This window comes from Onychomys torridus, chromosome 6, assembly GCF_903995425.1.
Source record: "Onychomys torridus chromosome 6, mOncTor1.1, whole genome shotgun sequence".
NCBI classification, from domain to species: domain Eukaryota; kingdom Metazoa; phylum Chordata; class Mammalia; order Rodentia; family Cricetidae; genus Onychomys; species Onychomys torridus.
The window spans coordinates 58,017,375-58,038,927 of record NC_050448.1 but is presented as its reverse complement, the minus strand read 5'-3'; the positions used below and the strand labels follow the sequence as shown (position 1 = coordinate 58,038,927).

At 39.3% G+C, this 21,553-nt stretch overlaps 1 protein-coding gene across 2 annotated transcripts in view; it reads left to right on the top strand.

The window, feature by feature from the left end:
• Positions 1-475: 475 nt before the first annotated feature.
• Glrb (glycine receptor beta) overlaps positions 476-21,553 on the top strand; it is a 64,004-nt gene continuing 42,926 nt past the window's right edge. The window contains exons 1-2 of one of the 2 annotated variants that reach the window (XM_036190367.1): positions 476-611; positions 2,014-2,164. In XM_036190367.1, the coding sequence (XP_036046260.1) occupies positions 2,043-2,164 (122 nt within the window). In that variant the 5' untranslated portion in view covers positions 476-611; positions 2,014-2,042. Of the gene's footprint in view, positions 612-2,013; positions 2,165-2,256; positions 2,316-21,553 lie in introns of those variants that run through there. The other variant, XM_036190368.1, reaches the window with a different exon arrangement.

The following is a 21,553-nucleotide window of genomic DNA, read 5'->3' as shown; positions in this document are numbered from 1 at the left end:
GGACCAACTGTGACAAGGTGAGCCCAGAGAACGAAGGGACCCTGTTCTGCACAATGTTAATTGTGCGAGCCATATTAAAAGAGGTGTCCCTTGAACACTAGACTGCTGTAATGAGTCTGCCCAGACGCAGCCTGCATAGAAAGGTCAGGCTTCCGAAACTGGAATTATCCGTCTGACATTTAGATGCCAGCAGAACAGGCAGACGATGAAACCACAGGAACCTTCCAGTTTGGTCCAGGAAGGCCAACTGCTGTCACAAGCAGACCCTTGAGCCCGGCCACCCTGTTTTACCTCTTTTTCTCCCAACAGTCTGCCCTTGGGGCCCCTGATGTTTCCTAAAAGGGGACAAGTCTGACCGGCTCGCTGCAACGTCCTCCCCGCCGCCCTCCCCTTGGTGTGAAGTCTAGTCCCTCTTGGCTGCGACCCGCTCCTCCGCCCGCGGTCCCCGCAGATGTCCGCGGCGCGCCACGGCGCACGCTCGGGGGCGGAGCAGACGCGTCAGGCTCGGCGGCAGCGGCGCGGGCGGCGGCGGGGACTCGCGGGACGCAGCTGCCTCTGCGCCCGCGACCGGCGCCGCCGTCACCTCGGCGGAGGGCTGCGGGGCGCGGACGGTAAGGCCTGGCGGCGAGGTCCCCGCGCCGCGGGCTCCGGGTCTGCGCACTGCGGCGGGGCGGAGCAGGGGCCCCGGGGCCAGTTCCCAGGACCAGGAGAGTCCGACGCCCGCGGGGGACGGGCCGAGGGCCCGGGATAGGGACACGCGGCGGCATGGGCCCTTGGGTGCTGTTGGGCGGCATCACCTGCCCCAGCATCAGCCGATCTGGAAAACCACCGAGTGTTGGGGACAGGGGAGCAGGAGCCTGGCTGTGGCGGCTGGCGGTGCTCCCGGAGGGCAGGGGCTAGCCAAGGGGGACAGCCCTACTGCGGTGCTGGGACTCTTCCCTGGGAGTCCCGGTGGATGCTAGTGGAAAACCTAGTAGCATGCCCTTTGGGCCTGCTATGGGGTGTAGAGGATAAATTTGGGGTAAACCTGGGGGCGGGGGGTTAAAAACAGGACACTGGCAATGCACATACAAGAGTGGGATGGGAATTGGGTGTTTGGGTCTCAGGATGCAGAAAACCATTTTATGGTCTGAAAACGAAGCTCACAAAAGTGGTTTTAACTATTCTGCTATCAGTAAATGCTGGATGGTTTTTGCATTTTATGTATTGGACTCTGGCAAGGATATTCTCTTATGGGCATGGGCAGTGGTATTAAAATATAGGTAGGAAGATTATCTGAGGAGTGTGAGCATATTTCCAGTTTTATTTCCTTACTATTACCTAAAGAAAAATCTTTTTTTGGTGAAGAGTGTTACAAGAGTTCTCCCATGAATGGGAAAACTAACAAGCCAACTTATATTAACTCATGGAATTTTCAGGGTAAAAAGTAGCATGCAGATTTAATGATATACATAAAACCAATGGATTTAGAGTGTGAAACTCTTCCATGCTAATCTTCCTTTATATCTGACAGTTGCTTAATGCTTTGAATTAAATATTTGGCTGATTTGAAAAATAAAACGTGCATTCAAAGATTCACACAAAGCAGATTTAAAAAAAAATACATCAAATGTGCTAGCCAGAGAGAATTATTTAAACAGTGTGTTAAAATCCTTACATGTATCTGTGTGAACCTATATTTGAATACTCTCCAATCTAATACCAAATTTTAATTTCATATCACCCCAGTGTTAGAAAGTGAACAGTCTCCAATTATATCCTATTGGAATCTTGTTTTCTTCGTGTGTTTGTTTGAACTGAGTTTTACTGTAATATTCTTCTCCATATGTTTGTTTCACCATAATATTCAGAAGAGTTTACCGCTATGTAAAGAAAACTTAAGTGTACAATGATATAGGATTCGAGGTACAAATACGTTTGCCTGTTGGGTAGCAGTGGTAACGCTCCTCAGAGAGAAGTCCAGGAATGTCACGGGCTTCTTCAGTGTGAATGTCTTCCTGTTTTCTCTCGTAGATTAAGCTGCTGAAACTTCCACCTTCAAGATGAAGTTTTCATTAGCAGTCTCCTTTTTTATTTTCATGTCCTTGTGGGTTGAAGAAGCGTGTTCGAAAGAGAAATCTTCCAAGAAGGGAAAGGGGAAAAAGAAGCAGTACCTGTGCCCGTCGTATGTCCTTCACATCTTATATCCTTCTGCAGAGCCATGTTGCTGCTCTTGTTGACAGCCATACTGGTTACTAAAATGCCCACCCATGACTCTTTCCACACCCAGTCATGCACCCATTGTATCCTGCTAGCAAAACGTTAAGAGTAGTCAGGTTTGCAATGTCATGGTCCCTTCCCAGTGGTAAAGGAGGCCTGTGTTCATACATCTTCACATATCATTTACAGAAGTGAAATAAGTTATTATATCTTTCTTAGGCCAGATATGCAATTTTAATTGGATGATGAGAGTCCATATTTTTGAGAAAAAAATGATTCAAAAAGTAGATTTAAAAAATAATCTGAAATGAAAATTTATGAAGAACCAGATAAACTATGATCTTGAGGTCTATTATATTTGTACCGGTATATCACAATGGAAGTAAATTTGCATGGTAGACATCATTTCTTTTTCAGTATTTGTTCATAAAGGATTTATAAAAGGACTTTAGTGTATCTCTCTGAAAGTGTGTAATAAAATATAGAATTACTTGTAAAGACAAAATCCAGCTATAATCTCTCTGAAGTCAAAGTTTACCAGCTTGGATTCTTTTCTGGGAGGGTTTAATATTACTGGTCAATAAAAACTGAAAATATCCAACAGGTGAACACTATATAATGATTTCTACATATTATAATGTGTTTTAAGTAATAATACAGCACATGTGATTACTTTGCTGTTATAGGCCATTTTTTCAATTAAGATTGTTGAGATGTCATATTGACCACAGACAACATTTTATGCCAGCATCATGACTTACATGTGAACCACTGCAATTTTCTAGATGTCTCTACGAAACACAAAGTGTCTTTAGGAAGAAATATTTTGTAAATCAAGTACCTTAGACTTCATATATTGCAGCTGATACTTGTACAGATGTGAGAGACCAAAATTCTGAAGTCAGCATCATGGAGAATAAAGTCTAGTATTAAATACATTTCATGTCATGTCAAGAGGCATCTCATAATTTTACTATTGACATCCTACCTATTTAACAGTATTATTTCAGGGTCAAATTATTATCTTATAGGATAACCTTTAATTATATGCATGCTTCTCCTTGGCCTCTGTACCCTTGGGTATCTGCTGAGTGATGGAGAGGCAGGCTTAGTCCAGTCCACCACTTGCTGACATCAGGGTTCCTCAGTGTTATGATTTTTGTATCTTAATCAAGAGATTAGCCTTTGAGGGATGATGCTGGGCCTTCTTCTCAAGTGAAAGAGGCATTTTCAAGTTCTCAATACTCTTTGTTGATACAAGCTGGTATATGCCTGTGGTCATGGTGGCTGTGTGTGGTGGAGTTGCGGGGGGTGGGGTGGGGTCAGGCTATTGTGGATCATTTGTATTTTCTTCTGAGTAAGTGATTTGGTTCAGGTACCTACCTCCCCATAAAGACCATGCCATACTTCCTGTAGTATGAATCTTAAAAGTTCTTATTAATAAAAATGAACCTGGACAGGTATTGGGGTGAATAGTAGAAGATCAAAGAAGCAGAACAAGCGACAGCTACCTCACCTTGCCATTTCCTCAGCTGATCCTGTTTCCTCAGACTGGAAGTCTCTGAGTCTTTATCCAAATGGATCTCAGCTAAACTGCGGCTCAAAAGCCTAAAAGCTTAACCAGGCTAGTTCCCGGTTTTCACACCTTATATACCTTTTTGCTTTCTGCCATCACTTCCTGGGATTAAAGGCATGAGTCACCATGCCTGGCTGTTTCCAGTGTGGCTTTGAACTCACAGAGATCCTGACAGATCTCTGCCTCTGGAATGCTAGGAATAAAGGCATGTGTGCTACCATTTTCTGGCCTCTATATCTAGTGGCTGTTCTGTTCTCTGACCCCAGATAAGTTTATTAGGGTGCACAATACATTGGGGAACACAATATCACCACAACTTCCTGCATCAAAAGTCAAATTGTTTGAAGTTCACAACAGCAAGTCATGTTGTCACCATTTACTTTGAAGTAGTATTTAGAGGACACGTGTTCTTTTTTTCCCCACACAACTACACTGTTAAGTTACCCAACAAATATAAATGGTCAGTATAAATGGTGTTTATAGGCATTAAGAGAGATCGTTTTAGTAAGGTAAGACCATAAAGTTTCTCTTGAAGAATGTGAAAGTTATCAGGTTTGAGAAGGTGCTGTCGATGTCTATTGGGCCCCCTGTCTCAATACTTCATATATAATGAGTTGGAAGTTGATCTTGCTGGTTCCTACCATAGCCTTAAATTTATCACTTTATTTCATTTGTATAATTTCGACACTAAGTATTTTCTGGTGGTTTTAGTAATTCTGTCAAATATCTAGCTGATCAGTATGTAAGTAGGACAGAGCAGATGACTCAGCAGGTAAAGGTGTGTCCTGCTGAACAAAAGGGCCCCAGTTAACAGCTCTCTGGAACCCTTCAGGTAGAAGGAGAGAACCAGTTTCCAGAGGTGTACCCTGACATCCACATGCATGCTGTGACACAAGCATACACACATGATCATAAAAACAAGCACATAAGTACATTAAAAGTAAGTGTGCCCTGGTGAATTATAATTGCATATTTTTTGGTTGAATATTTTTCTTATAAATAAGTGTCTCCTGGCATAGGAATACAATTCTATGATCCCAGCGGTTGACATGAGGATTGAGAGTTCAAAGCCATCCTAGTTTCCACAGTGAGGTCTAGCTTAAAAAACAAAACAAGTAAAATGGATAGAAGATCTGATTTAAGAAAAGGAGCTTAAGAAATTCAGAAGTCATTTCTCTGGCTGGAATTTGTTCCATTATATGAGAGTTCTCTGAAATCTCAGGCTAGAATCTCAGCCACAGTAATGTGCTGTAAAATAATCTTATTCAGTTATGTGTAGTTTAGCAATCTACACTGCTTATCTTGTGTACATTTATTAGGTGTCTTGCTTAGCAGTGTTAGAATTAGAAATCTTAGAAGTTGAGGATAGAAAATGAATGCTTCTTAGTATTGTCAGGTTCTTGCCTGGTAACCTTTGGTTTATTTAAACTGTGAGGGTGGCATTGGTAAGCAATGGGAGCATATGTAGCTGGCTAGCATATTTGTCTTGAACAAGCATTAAATATTTCTAATTTTCCATCAGAACACTAGTTTTTCCCACTGGGAATTCCATTATGAGAATATACATTTTAAAATACAGGAGAGGCACTGGTGAGATATCTCAAATGTGATTTTCTGTTCTGCCTGTGAGATTTCGCCCAGACTCATTTGTATAGCTGAGGTCACTCACTGTTACTTCCCAGGTCTTTATTTCTAGTTCAGAGTTGTGTGGAGGGTAACACCCACTATATCATGTTACAAAGCTCAGCTCAACATGCTAAAATTTGCACTCAGAACTCCTCCACACCACTCTTAATTTACAATTCCCATTTGCCAGCAAATGACCTCAACAGCTTCTTTTCCATCTTAGAATCACTCTCAACCTGCTCTTAGTTTCTCAGATTCAGCAGTCACCAAGACTCAGCAGCTCTTCTTTGCCACAGCTGGCTTGTATTCACTTCTACTTCTTTACAGACATTGTTTGAATTATCTTCCCTACAATCTGTAATACGGCTTGTTATAATCTTTCCACTTCTTGGTTTTTGTTTTTGTTTTGTTTCTTGGCCATTCCTTCTCCACACTGACTCTAGAGTTTGTTTGTTTGTTTTCCAGATCTTAGATCTTATTAAGTCATTCCAGTATTGAGACACCTTGCAGGAACTCCATGGCTTTCTTGATATGGATGATATTTCTTGTCTCTACACAGAAGACCCTTGATGGCTACAGTCTGACATTGTCATCACTATCCTCTCCATCTCAGTCCCTGGACCAAAGAGTGCACACAAGTCACCTCTCATTCACACTTGCTCTTTCCCATGGCTACCAGTGTTCTTCTCAACAGTTAAAGCACCAGTGTTAGACAACTTCTACTTCTACCTTGATGCTGTTGCTCCAAATTCATGACAGTGACTATCATTTTTACACTGTTGATTCTCAACCTGTCTGCCTGGACTTTTACAAATAGTACTGCATGTATCCTTTTTCATTCAGCATTTTAAACTGATATTTCCATAATGACATCAAACTTAATCCAAATTTAAAACCATGATCTCTACTTTAAGAAATGTGTGTGTGTGTGTGTGTGTGTGTGTGTGTGTGTGTGTGTGTGTGTGTTTGATGCTGTGAATCAAGCTAAGAGCCTCACATATACTAGGCTGGCACTATGGTTGTTGAGAGGCATCCCAGTCTCTTTCCTCATTTTGACAATTTTGGTAATCACCTTCTCTATCTCCATAGCCCTCTACTTGTCTCCCATGTTCATAATTCTTCCTGGAGCTTATCAGTTATAATGGTGTTCTTCTCCAGCTCTTTGTAAATTCATGAAAGAACAACGTCATAGTTGACTCATTAAAAGATGACAACAGAATGCCTGGTGCAAAATATAGGTAAAGTAAAAATTTCTTCAGTAAGTCCAGAGAAACCCAAATGTCTTTGCTTCTTCCAGGCTCTGTTATATCTGGACTTTACATCACTGATAGGGTTTCAGCAAATGGACAACTAGATGTATTCATAACTAGGTTGATGGATGGAACATTTTCACCCAAGGTTATGTTTGAGTGTGGTAGAATTTTGACTTCATTATATTCAACATTTTATCAGTGGTTAAAAGAAATCTTTAAAGAAAAAGACTCATACAAACTGAAGTTTGTAATGTTGGAAAATTTAATGAGGCATCCAGTATAACCTTGAAATAAGGGAATAAGACTCAGAATGAAAAAAGCTGCATATCGGTACTATATGCAGAACCATATATATATGGATGGTAGGGTGGGTGAAGAAGGCCTATCTTGCAGGAGGCTAGGAACCAGCAGGAGTTGGTTGATTAGAATGTATACTCTGGTGAATATGAATGGAGCACAATGATACATATATAACAAATTGTCATAATAAAACCCATTTACTTTTTATGATAACAACAACAAAATAAAAATAAAGTGATGAACAGAGCCTAATGAGGTAGGTAAATGAGTTACCCTTGGTTCACCTATCATTTGTGCATGTATGGGTTAGATAGATTATTGGAAAATGTTTGATGATACAATCATAATGATATAAATGAATCTATATAGGTATATACATAATACACACATGCACACACACACACACACACACACACACACATATAGTGTTATACTTAACAGATATTTAAAGCAAAATACATAGGCATTTCTGCATTGCTCTACTCAATATTTCCAGGACAGAGAAATGACAGTAGAAGCAATTAAGATATTTTTATACTAGGAAGTGCTAAAGGAACTGAGATAATTGAATGTTGTTTTCAAATGTTTGAAAAATCTGTGAGGTAAATAAGAAACCAGACTTTATGACTTGGTATCAGCTAAAACCCAATCTAATGAACACAAGCTTTAGGGAGTGAGATTTTGACTCCCATGTAGGAACTTTCAATTAGAGATCAGATGAGATATAATTGACTGGAGAAGGGGGAAGTTGTTGTCATTAGAGCTGTTCTGGCAAGGGAATCTTGTTTGGCAGGCCTATGTTAACGGATTTCAAATTGGATATCTAGGTAGACCATATGTTGTTGTTTAAGGCCATTTCAACTTGTGAGATTTTTAAAATTCTGTAACCCTAACATTATATTTAATTATCTAATAGCAATAGGAATTGGAATCTTCATTCTGCAAATTTAAATTTTATCTTGGGCCAGTTTGATAGATCTGCCCTTAATTTTGGTGGATTGACTTGGAAAGTCCTAGCATATAAAATGCATAGACTCTGTCTTGAGGTGAATTTAAAGACCTTACTTTTCCTTTAAGCCAGGCTTGGTGGTGCACACTTTTAATCCTAGTATTCAGGAGAGAGAGACTTAGGAGTATCTCTGTGAGTTCAAAGCAAGCCAAATCCATAAGGAATTCCATAAGGAATTCCAGTTCAGCCAGAAAGACAGTGAAACACTGTCTCAAAAAAAAAAACAAAAACAAAAACAAAAAACAAAAAACTATAATTTCCCTCTGAAATTTCATAATCAGTTTTTGTTGTTGTTGTTTTAAAATATCCTTTAAACCCAGAGAAATCTCTTTTCTGACATAATCCAGTAGGAAAAGATAAGTCAAGCCACCATACCTCTAAGGAAATGACTGCAGGATGACAAACAGACATGACAAACAGACATGATCAACACGTCCATAGTCATATGACTACGGCTTCATAGTTGCATATTCTAGAAACCAGAACAAGCAGAATATGCTTAATAATCCCAAGAAGAACAAGAAAACAATTTCAAAACACAGAAGGACATTGCTGTCCCTCTCAATTTTCAACTTGTAGGAGACAGGGTAACTCCTTTTCTCTGAGCTTGCCTGGGCCCTCTCCTGGTGTGCCTCACTGTTTTTGCCATTGCTCAGCTAATGGTGCACATTCTTATGCTGAGGCCTCTGAATTTCAAGGATCTGGCAGCTGATAATAGAAGTGTAACTAATGTGTTTATGAAGTACGTTAGAGAACTGTCTTGAACATGAGGCAGACAATCTGGAGTGGTTTTCCAATGCATCATTTATTATTTATGCATAAAAAATGGGGGACAACTCACAGCAAACAAATCTATCAATCAACCTATCTCTGAGAGACTTATGCAATATCTGGAGGCAGTATTCACTCACAGACAGTGGAGAGAGGCAGCAGGAAGTGAGCTGAAGTTGGATTGGACAGTGCATAGCAAACCACCATGCCCCTGTCCACTGGTGGAGGAAGGGTAGTGAGTGGGTGTTAACTCTGCAGCAGACACTTCCTGAGAACTGTGCTCCTTGAGAGTACTGGATGCTAACTAGTCATGGCCTCAGTTGTCCTTATGGAGGTCAGTCAGGGTGGTGGATGCTTAGAACTCACCGGGAGATCCTGGTGGGAGACATGATCACTGGAAGGTCCCTTTGTCGCTAGAGTACATGGCTCAGGTGTATTGAGGGTTTTTTGGAACCCAGCATCTACTAAGATGCTTGGAGCCTGGGTTTTTGTGGAGCTTCTGAGCTTTACCTTGTCTTCTCAAACCTCTGCACATGATTGGCATAGGCTGTCCACCCCTATGGCATTCCTGGGTACACTCAGGTGCTCACCTCTGCTATTAGCCAGTTCTGGAATCAGGACACTGAACAGGACTGCCACCATCTTGGGAAACACTTCATTTTGTTTTCAGATTTTTGATCTAAGTGTTCACTACACAATCTTGTTTTTTTGTTTTTTGTTTTTCCTTTCTCTTTTGCTCATACTGTCTTCACCCTGAGGAGCTTCACAAGAAGCCTTTAGTGTTTCAGGTAGTTCTTCTTGTATGGGTGTCCAATCATGTCAGCCTACATTTTCCCTACCCTTTAATAAGTTTTCTCAAACCCTTAGAACTCTAGTGTCAAAATCATGGCATAAGCAACTCAGATTTTCTTTTGCTTCTGTGCACACACTGGAAAAGAATGAGTTATTTCTATAAACTTGTTCATAAACTAAAATTTATGTATAAATATAAATGCACTTGATACCTTTTCTGAGAACTTCTGTCTCTTTGACCATGTAATGCTAGAACATTTGCATTTCAGTTGTGTATATTGATTAGAGGTAAGATTGCAATGATAAACAAAAGCCATGTTTAGACAATTTACTATGGTGCTCATTAGTCTCTATAGATTCTTTTATCTAGTTTCCATTAGCAGACTGGATGGTTCTTTACTTATTTCCAGCTTCTTGCCTCCTTGTAGAAAAGTTCAAGATGAAAATGTTGGCCAAAGATGAGAGACTGATTGAAAAAGATAATTTACAAAGTGGATACACATGGAAATTGCCTGTGCTGTCATCATTGTATACCTGGACCAGGCTTTTTTTTTTTCTTCTAGTGTTCTATTATGTATTTTCATACTCCCTACTTTGCAATTTCTCTTTGATGGCACACTGTTATTTTGCAATCACTTGAATTAATGATCTTGTCTTTCCAAATAATTGTCCAGTTTTAAAAATTGGCATCCCCATTATTCCAGTTAGTCAGGCATGAAACTGAAATGGAACCCACCTCTTTCCTTTGGAATGACCTCCTCTATCATTGTGCTCAGATTTCTTTTCAATGCTTCTCCTATTCACATCATAGTCAACAGAGCTGTGGTATTTTCCAGTTTAGTCACCTTATTGTTATACATCTCAGCATACTGTTTTCATTTTCTTCTTGCTGGTCTTACATTCAGTAACCCACAAGTTCTTGTTCTTGTCCAATAAGTCCAGCATATTTCCTTTAACCCTAGATTTCAAGGGGCTCTTGAATTTATATTCCAAACTTTGGCTACAGCTACTATTTTGTTTTAGAAAGCTTGATCTACCCCCTTTTCCTAACCTTTCCTTGCTATCATCATCATCATCATCATCATCATCGTAATCATCATTATTTTACGTTTAGTTTAGAAACTTAACTTTCCATTTATCCATATTTTGCCAATCCTTCAGGATTTAGCTGAGTAAATATTGCCTTGTCCTACCAGGTAGAACTTTTAAATAGTTAGCAATTTCAGTTGAGGGTGTGAGTTCTGTGAACTAACAGCATTCTATAGAAGTGTGATTAGGTACTGTCTTGGAAACTGAAATTCAACATTTAGAAGGAAAAAAAAAGTGTTCACCTTCTGATTTTATCCCACATGTCATACTATGTTAATGTTAAGTGCCTGTTACCATCATTTTCAAGAGGTAAAATGATGTGGAAGTTTGTTCAGAGGGTCCCAACTGGTACTTGCCTGGTCATAAATGTTTGTTGTGTATTGTTGGATTAGTTTTACTGCAGCTTGCTTTCTTTGATAAATAGAAGAATAAATAACTTCTAAGTAAGTCTTTTCTTATCAAATAAATTAGACCTCTTTTGTATAAGTCAAATTATCAAGCCAATACTAAGGAGAGAAATGTAGAAGACATATCTAAATTAAATGATACTATAGATGGGTCCAAAGAGAAAGTGGATTTTTTTTTAAGTAGGATTTTTTTTGTCACCACGGTGATTTTAAAATAGAAGAGGTACAACTAAAGTCAAGCAACCCTTGGACATTAATAATATTTAAATTTATTTTCATAAGCCTGTGATTAGGGCTGATGTTAAACTCGTTTTCTCTCCCAGAATCCTTTTTCTTTCACACATACATTTTGGCAGTTAACTGAATTGAATCCTTCATATGATGATATCTTTTACTTTTTTAGTTAAATCATGTGTCTGTTAACAATCTTTGTTGCATACAATTGAGAGGAGCTGGCCATATATAGTTTTAGAACATGACTATTTCATAGCTTTGTGCCTAACAGCTTATTTGTGCTTGATAGTACAGTAGAATCAAGTGAAGAATTGATGACATTGACAAATCAGAGTTAATATTTTTACACAAACATGGTTTGACATAGGTAAGATAAACTCATTTTGCACCTCTCCTCACAAATGCTGGTCAAGATATTGGGTCATAGCAAGAAGAACATGGCATGCACATACACATAGTCCTTCTGAGAAATAATGTAGGTATGAAATGAAATTTCATAGAGCCTTCACTTGAATAACACTGAGTGAAATAATAACCTGCTAACAGAACATGTTAGATACCAAATCAACAGATGTTTGTCGAAGCCTCTTTGTTGCCATGTCCTGTGCTGATTCGTCTCATCTGCTGACGTGTTTGGGGATGTGCTGTATGGTCCTGAGGTCCTCTGGTGCTTCTGTCAGCCTTCTCACTCTGTTTGTGACTTTCTCCAGCACTCAGCCTTTCCTCCCACTGGGTTCAGTTCCAGCATGACATTTTAATATTTGCTGTAGAGAAAAGGAATCAAGCTGTTTGGTAGAGCCTCCCAATGATCTGTTCCTTCTTCATTCTGAGGCTTGTCTAGCAACATTCTTTTTTTGCCTCCTCAGCTCCTGACTTTGAAGAAAAAGTTCTCCTTGGTGAGGGCACTGTGGGATCCACTTTCTCCACTCTGGAACAGTTCTTCCTTTATTTCATTTATCTCTTATTTCTTTTATGCTTAAGGATTTAAAAACATATTGAAGGGGCTCCTGCCTGAAAAAAAATATGGAGTGTACATATTTCATTAACATTTCCATCTACTCATTACTGTGTTTCCTGAACTAAAATGAGCTGTTTTCTGAGCTTTACATGGCTGTTTCCCCCTTTGTTGGGCTCCCTTTAGTTCCTAAAGCCATATGTTACCTTAAGAAGCAAAACACCCTCGGTCCTTCATTTGTTGATGTGCACTCCCAGCCCTTCTCCATTTTTTGAAACAGATATTATTTTCTTCCTCTTAAAGAAATCTAGTCACTTCCTTAATATCATTATTACTCGGTAAGGATTACATGCTGTTCTCTAACCCCAGCAGACTCGTGCATCCACCCACTTCATGGTTAGCTTCTATAACTTCTAACTTCTGAGTCTTTTCCCCCCTACCTTTCTTCCCAACCTTTCGGACGAGAAGTCGTCAGCTGCTTTTACTGACTCCTTAATCATTGGTATTGTCCTTGGTTCTTACACTTTCTTACTCATCAATAGTTTATCCATGGCAACTTCTGGTTGTGTATGCTTGCATAACCAGGAATTATTGTATGTACATCTTTTTCTTCAAGTGTATTTATTTTGTGATACACAGGCATTAATTTTCCATTACCTACTGTACTGTGTTGTACTGTAAATGCATTGGGCAGAGCTCAGTCATAGAGTATTTTATGAGAGTCTGGATTTAATCCCTAGTACAACCAACAAAGAAACAAAAAAATTTGTATAAATGTAGGCATTAACTATTAACAAGAATAACTTACCTTATGAAAATTTGATGATAATAAGTATAGTTATGAAATTAGTGAGAAGAGCATTTTGGTTTGCATTGTTATGTGTTAGTTTAGTGGCTGACTTTATGGAAAACTCCACACTTGCATGAGGTTTCACAGTGATATATTAATTTGTCTGAGGTATGTGCAGAAGGGATGACCACATGCAGACGTGAAAAAGGGAAGAGTGCTTAGATAACTTTTCCCAATTCTGGATGTTCTTTAATGTTGTGCCAAAGTTAACAAATGATAGTTCCTTAAGAGAGGGTTTTTATGTGAAATCTAAAATCAGATCAGTAGACATTTTGTTCTGTTTCATTACAGTTCACTGCTCTGGCATGCATGGACTCTTTTGTTCACAAGTGATTTTATAACAACATACAGAACAGCTAGAAGATACTCAGTTGCCTTCTTTGGAAGTCTTCCAGAGGTTGAGTATGTCATTGCACAGCATCAAAAGGCACTTCCATTTAGTGTCACTCTTTGTTACTGGAGAGAATATATAAATATTAGGGAACACTCACAGGAGCTAATGTTTTTCTAATATTATGATTCATGAATATTATATCATTCAACCATTTTTGGTCAAGGTTATTTGATCTTTTGATTTACTTTTCCTAAAAATAAATCCCAAATATTCATATCTGGATTACCAGAGCTCGCTCTCTCTCTCTCTCTCTCTCTCTCTCTCTCTCTCTGTGTGTGTGTGTGTGTGTGTGTGTTATTAATGAATAGCATGAAGAATAGGAATCTAATTTAGTTGATAAGTCAAACTATCCAAGAGTGTTTATTCCTGAAACAATTCATTTTGGGTTATAGCAATAGCCCTATGTGTGACTCCCCATATTGTCAGGTACAATGTTAAGATGATGATGATTTAAATTTTAAAAGTTGGTGAAGTTATGTTCCTCTTACTAATCCTTAGAAACGATACTAGGAACACTAACTTAAAATTTTTCTTCAATTGCTGTTATGTAGGTGATATTTGTTATGTTTTTAAGGTTTGTGGTGTTACATATAATTCATGTAGGTTTATATATTGGTGGTGTGTAATATGTTTTGATTTTGTGGGGGCTTAGGTTTTGGTGGTGTGTTGTATTATATTTTGGTGTGTGGTATATATGTTGGTAGTGCATGGTCTCTTTTCATGGTGTGTGTGGTATATTTTGATATATGACATTATGTATTAGTTGTGAGGGTTTATGTATTGGCGGTGTGTGGTAGTGTGTATTGATGATGTGTGGTGTTATGTATTGATAATGTGTGTCATGCTATGGTGGTGTGCAGTGTTATATATTGGTGGTGTGCAGTGTTGTTTGTTGGGGAATTGGGGATTTATGTATTGATGTGTAGTGCTATGACTTGGTGATGCATATTGTTATGTTTTGGTGCTATGTGGTCCTGTGCATTGGTGGTGTGTTGTGCTGTGATTTGGTAGTGTGTGGTCTTAGGTTTTTCTGGTGTGTGGTGGTGAAGAATGCATTGGCATTACATCTTTTGATATGTGCTAATGCACAAGCAGTTTTATCCACCATTACTTTTCTACCATGAGCACAATTGTCAATATTTAATAAGGTAAATACTGTGTTACTGGTTTTATGAAAACAGTTTTGACTGTGGTGTGGCAAATTTGCAAATAGACAAAGCAAGCTTTGAGAACTGTTATTCTAGTGTGCAGGCATCTGTGATGTTTGGAACAGGTACAGCTGTTCCTTTCTCTGCTGTGGCTAGCCTTTCCCTCCTCTGGCTTTGCTCTGTATTGCCAGCATCTTGTGCTGGGATATACTATTCAGCTTCCACTTCAGAGGTAGGAACAGGATTCTTCATCATTGTTGTGTAGGTATTGTTTATTTTAATTACTGGGTTTCCTTGAAGTTTTTAATGAACTTTAGAGTTTACTGAATTGTGTAAGAATAATAACAGAATGTTAACTTGTTGAGTATACAATTTTACGAGTTTCCTCCTCCCAGACATGTGTTCTATTACATGAGAACCAGTTACTATAGGGTGAAGAGATGGCTCCAGAGTTAAGGGCACTTGCCGCTCTTTCAGAGGATCCATGCTTTGTTTTCAGCATCCACATTGGGCACCCCATAACCACCTATTACTTTGATTCCAGGGAATTTAGCGTTTTTTTTTTCAGGTCTCTGTAGGCATCTGGACCATGTGCCGCACACCCCTACACAGAGTCACACTCATTTAGGCATTTTCTTTACTGGGCTTTACATTGATGGGTACCCACATTGACTCAGAGCTGAGCTGAATAGATTTGAATACAGAAGGAGTTCTTTGGATCTTCCTGTAGAAATTACCAGTTTCTGTTTAAAATACTGATCTGGACAAAAAACTTTAACAAGTTATTACATTTTAATATGTATTGTTTATTTAAATGTTGGTTTGTTTGAACATTCTCAAATTCTTGCTTTAAATTTTCTGCCAACTGATGCATATTTATTATGACCTTCATGACCTCATGTTATGTCCTGCCAGGATCCAGGATGCAAGAATGTCTACTGGTTATTTGATATTATGGAGCACTTTACTTGTAGCTGTTGCTTGGGCACACCTTCCCAGAAGTTTAGTTTCTAGAGGCTTGGTCCCCAGTATGGTGATTTGAGATGATGGTATTTTAAGAGATGTAGCCCGATAGAAGGTGACTGGGTCCTGGTCTCCTCAAGGAAGAAAGGAAGGAAGGAAGGGAGGAAGGAAGGGAGGGAGGAAGGAAGGAAGGAAGGAAGGAAGGAAGGAAGGAAGGAACGGAGGGAGGGAGGGAGGGAGGGAGGGAGGGAGGGAGGGAGGGAGGGAGGGAGGGAGGAAGGCCAGTATTGTAGAGTGAGTTAGCTTTCAGGACAGCAAGTTGCTAGAAGCCTGACTGTCCATGCTCAGCTGCCCTTGTGATGACTCCTGCTCTGCTTCTTGGTATGTTTGGCATTCTGTTCTTGAATCACACAACCTGAAAGATAAATGAACTTCTTTTCTTTATAAAGTGCTCAGATTCAGCTATGTTTATAGTAAGAGAATACATTAATACAATTACTTATATTGCATTTTAATTCAATATTAGCATTTATATGAACACAAATTATATATTTAACATAAAGGAACATTTGTATTTTCTGTTAGAAATGCGATGAAGGGCAGTTAAAAGTTATAAAAAAATAATGAAAAGTGTGTCAAAAAAAATAAAAATAGGACTATTAGTTATGGCTGAAACAGTAAGGACCAGGAGCAAACCAATAGATCTCAGACACCATATAGCAATGGTAGGAGTCGTAACTCTTCTGTAAGCAGTGAGGATAAATAAAGGAAGCCTGGCTTGGTGGCTTTTGCTCAGAATCTCTTCTTTGAGCTTTGTTAGGACTGAGGAGACCAGGGGAGACATTGTTCATGAAGCCCTGAATGCCATTGTATCTCTACAAACTGACCATGGAACTATATGGAAAGTACATTCCCTTCTGTGTGACACTAAGTGGGACACGGAGGAGGAACTGTGCCTACCTCTGGTGTTCTGGGGCTTCATGGTAGACTATTACCAATTGGTGCTGAGAACTCAGAGGCAGCTGTGGCTGAGGCCTGGAGACCATGGGATAGAGACATGGACTGTGTGAACTGGGGAGGATTTCTGCTGGGAAAGGGAATATTGAATACTCAGGTATGGGTCATAGGAGGGAGAAGAGAACCAAGAGAGCTGGAAAGAACATGGAGGAGTGAGTTTAAAGAAAGAAAAATTTTTTTTTGACAAGAACCTAGGAAGGGGCTGGAGTCCAACAGCACCAATGTGAGTTGTGGACAGGGGGCAAGCAAATTCTGAAACTGGAGACAAATGAAAGCCCTTTCTTCGTAGCTGATGCAGGAGAATTGCTCTGAGCTTGAGGGTGTACAGTGAGATCTTGCCACAAGAAAACAGCAAACAAACAAACAGAATTGTCAAAGAGAGAATCTGAGAAAACCACGAAGAAAGTCTAGATTAGTAAGTCAGAGGCCAGCAAACCTGGCCAGGGCAGAGCCAATGCTCTTCCCCCTCTCTGTGTCAAGGCCTGGTTAAGGAAGCTGGAAGTTTGGAGTCTTTGACCAAGCATCTAGTTGTGTTACCAGGGCTAGACATGTTACATATGTAGTGACAATTCTGAGTGACAGGACAGTGCCAGAAGGCAGTTTTCATTCTCTGAAAGTGACAGAAAATATTAGAAAGTTGCTGGAGATTGTGTCGCATGTGCTGGGAAGTACTAATATACAAAACTATTAGGATATGGTGTGGAGGGGTAGAGTTTCTTTGTAAGGATTCCTGTGGGTTTTAATTTACTCACTCTAAAGTGATGTTGATTTCTAAGCAATAATTCATAGAGACAGAAAGGGCTATCTTTCTTTTTCAGTATTGAAAAGAGACAGGTAATCCGGTATTCAGAAGAGCTTCTGTATTTGCTTCCCTGTCCTGTAATGGAGTTTGTACATCATTGTCCCCTTAAGCCTGCAGGGGTATAATGAAGATAGTAATTCAAAGGAAAGAGTTTTCTTGTCTCTGTTAACAAATTATTTGCACACAGGATCTTACATAAGAGAAAGTGACAAAATCGTGGTAACAGAACCAGGCTAGGTGTTGGGTGGCCTTGGGCTTCTCTACTGGGTTCCTGAGAGGAACAAAAGCCCCTTTATCTGAATGATTTGTGATGTCCCTGGAGTGACTTCCTCAAAGAGCTTTGAAGTTTAAATTATTTATTTCTCAATTTCCCTGCTTTCGTTCTTTTAAAAATTGGCATGTAGTGGCAAAGAAAATATTTCCTTTCAAAACTCAGTCCCATCAATTTTTAGAGAATGGTGAAATTAAAGTGGGGATTTGGGGAGAAAGAAGATATGTGAATATATATCATGTATTTATATAAGAAGGGAAATGCTCTGCATATTTCCTCAAGGAAATCACATGTCCATGACTTTCTTGTAGTTGAGAGTAAATTGTGAATATCTGTCATTTTCCAAGCAGCTTGTGTTTTCTTTCCCTTTCCACGGGACACGAAACAGGCTCCTGGGAATTGTTCATCTCACAGCATCATTACTGATCTAGGTTCTTTATTATGTTGTCACAGTTCATTCCAGAGACAGGTCTTTTGTGAATTGGTTTTCTGCAGTTATCTTCTCTGTTTACAGAGAGACTCAAAGAGGCAGATACCAAATGTCTAGAGCTAAAGTGCACTTGTAAACTGTAAGTCAGCACCCCCGCTCCAACAGCTAGGCCTGCTTGGCCCACTAGAGAGTGAAGCTATATATTGACTTTGTTTCTCTGCCCCTGCCATCCCCTCTCCTGTCTGTCCCTCCCTTCCTCCTGTCTATTCCTCCCCTTCCATCCTCCCCTCTCCTAAACTGAGATGGACAAGATGCAGAGTGAGAGTCTGTGGAGCACTCAGTCCTTTCTTTATCTTCTTGTTCTTGAGACAAGTGCTGCTAAGTGCCTAGGCTGAGCTGAACTCACCATTATTTTACTTCCTGATCTCAAGTGCTGGGATAGCAAGCCTGTCACCATATTTGGCTTATTTACTTTGCCGGTTTTGTTTTGTTTTGTTTTTTCTGTCAGAAGAGAGCAATCTTGCCTTTGATGTACAGTTAGGAAATCTCAGAATGGTATGTTTCCTAACATCATAAAACACAACAGATAATCACATGTATTGAAAAAGAAACAATAAGCATGTATTACCTAGCATAAGAATTGAACAGTGACATTCTTGTAACTTTTTATATAATACATATTGCATGTATATTTCAAATATTAGCTTGATAATTATATTAGTGACTCTGTTTTCATAGATTTATTTATATTTGCTTTATATGTATAAGCATTTTCTCTGTGTGTATGTATGTGCACCATATAAATACAGGACACCAGAGGGGGCATCTGATCCCCTGAAACTGGAGTCACAAACCATTGTGAGCCACCATGTGAATATTATATTGGGAACCGAACCTGAGTCCTCTGGAAGAGCAGCCAGGGCCATCTCTCCAGTTCCAGATTTTGATGGATTGTATAGTTTGGTGTCAAAATTTGTCTGATTGATCTTTTCACTGTTCTTGAGACTAGTTACAGTAGTCACCAAAGCATACAGATAGCTATGGTCAGTTCTGTGACATTTAGATATGTATAAGTCCCATTTTCTGGGAATTCTCCTGTCTTCATCTCAGCACTGAGGTTTCAGATATGTGCTTTTGCACTTGGCTTTAGGTGGGTTCTGGTGAGTTCAGGTCTTCACGCTTGTTCCTCTGAGCCACCCCTCTGGGACGTTTTCATTTGATGGACAGAAGGACTCATTTTGTTACATTCTTCATTGGACCTAATCTCCTGAGATAGTATTTTATGGCTTTATAGCGTTCAAGCAACTTGATGGTGTGTGCAAAGGGAAAACAGTCAGAAATGAGTAAGCACTACACTGTGTTTCTGTCTTGGGAACATCCCTTCTGGTTATGCTAAAATAGAGTATAAATTACTATGAGCAGTAAGTGCTCCATTATACTGTAGAGAGTGAGAACTAAGCTTCTTTGAGTTTTGACGCCACTTAGCCTGCTTCTTTCCATTGCCCCACCTTGAGCCCTTCTCGGGTTTAGTGCTCATTACTCCAATGCTTACTTCCATAAGAACTGCTGTTCAGGTTTATGAATGAGGGAGATAATGTGCTACTGGTCATTATATACCTGGCATATTTCATTTAACACAGTGATCTTCAGTTCAATCTGAATTGCTGCAGGGGATAGGAATTCATTCTTTAGTTATAGGTGAATAATAGGCTATCATGTGCACATATTATAGATAATGTACCTATTATATATGTGCTTCCTTTTTATTCTTCCATTGAAAGTTACCTGGATGGATCCTGGACTTCGTTGTATATAGTATAGTGATATAGATGGGGCTGCCAGTATCTCTTTGATAAAGTGATTTTATTTCCCTTGGTCATATATGTTGGAACTTCTGGACCATAGGATAAGTATATTATTTTTTAAAGGAATCTGTAAACTCTTTTCCATAATGTCTATACTGAAATCTTTGTCAACACTGTTTGAGTTCCCTGCTAATCATGTTCTTGTAGGCATTTTAGTGTATGATCTTTTTGAAGAACTTCTTTTTTTTTTTAAACAAAGGCTGATTTATTTCTGTTTCTTTCACTGTTGATGCCTCTGCACTCAGCACAATATTTTCCTCTACTCTCAGGTCAGGAGGATCCGTCTGTTTTGGTTTAGTTTTGTAGAAGCTCTGCTGTTTCATGGCACAATTTGCTCTGTGACCCCTCTTCTACCCTGCTTTGACTCATGCAGCCTGCACTTTCGATGTCTGTCTGTGAAATCATTGCCAAGAGCAATGTCATGAGGACTTTCTCCTGTGTTTTCTTCTGAAGTTTCAGATCATATGCTTAAGCCTTTAATGAATTTTGATTGGATTTTTGTGTGAGGCAGAAGAAAAACATCTAGTGTCGTTCGTTTCCTTGTAGATGTCTGGCTTTGCGAACACCGTTTGTTAAATGCAATGTTTTCTGCTCATTGTGCATTCTTCCTCGCTGACTTACTGAAGATCAGTTGGCCATTTATCCTGCATTTTTATTTCTGGTTCTCTTTAGTTGCATTGGCCTATCTATTTTAACTACTGAAATTTTGGAATATATTTTAGGAGAAACACACAAAAGAACACTCTCGAGCCATAGCAATGAGAATATTAAATAGAGAAGGTTCAGGTTGGTACATATCAAATTATTGAAGAGTTTCAAAAAGAGAAGCCTATGGTAAAATGGATATGAAATATGAAATATTCTTTGAGGAGAATCAGACCTTTAAAAATCACCCATTAATCACTGTGCAAATTTTCATACTCTACATAATAGCAGTGGTAATCAGCCAGCTCTTCTTATAGGCTATCTCCATGCAGTTGTCCATAATCAATTCCATTAATACACCTTTTGCTTTGTAATTTTTTCTTTTTAACGTTTGGGAGGGCTCTGGGTCAATACCATAATCACCTCAAGTTTATTTATTTTTTAAAACTTTTTTATTTTATAATTTAATTTAATTTTACATATCAGCCATGGATTCCCCTGTCCTCCCTCCTCCTGCCCCCTGCCCTCCTGCCAGGCCACCCCCGTATTTTTAAGTTAGGAAATGTTATACATTCTTAAACATGATCTTTCTATAAAATGTTTGATTGTTTTGTTTCTATGATGCTGTCTTCTTTGCTAACAACATTGAATTGAGAGTGACTCAGATTCATAAAGCACATCTCTGGGTGTGTCTTTGAGGATGTTTTCAGAGAGGAGTCACTAAGTAAGGATGCTATTCTCTGTGGGCAATACAATCCCATAGGCCAGGAGTCTTGAAGGAATAGTTGGCAAGACAGAGGAAAGAAGGGGACTATTGCAGAATGCCCTCCATTTCTTGGCTTTCTAAACAGCTCTGCACAACCACCCTCCATGCTATGGTCTTCTGAAACTTGCAAAGCCATAAACTCAGAGAAATCTTTATTTCTTAAACTGTATCATTTAGATATTTGCCCCAGC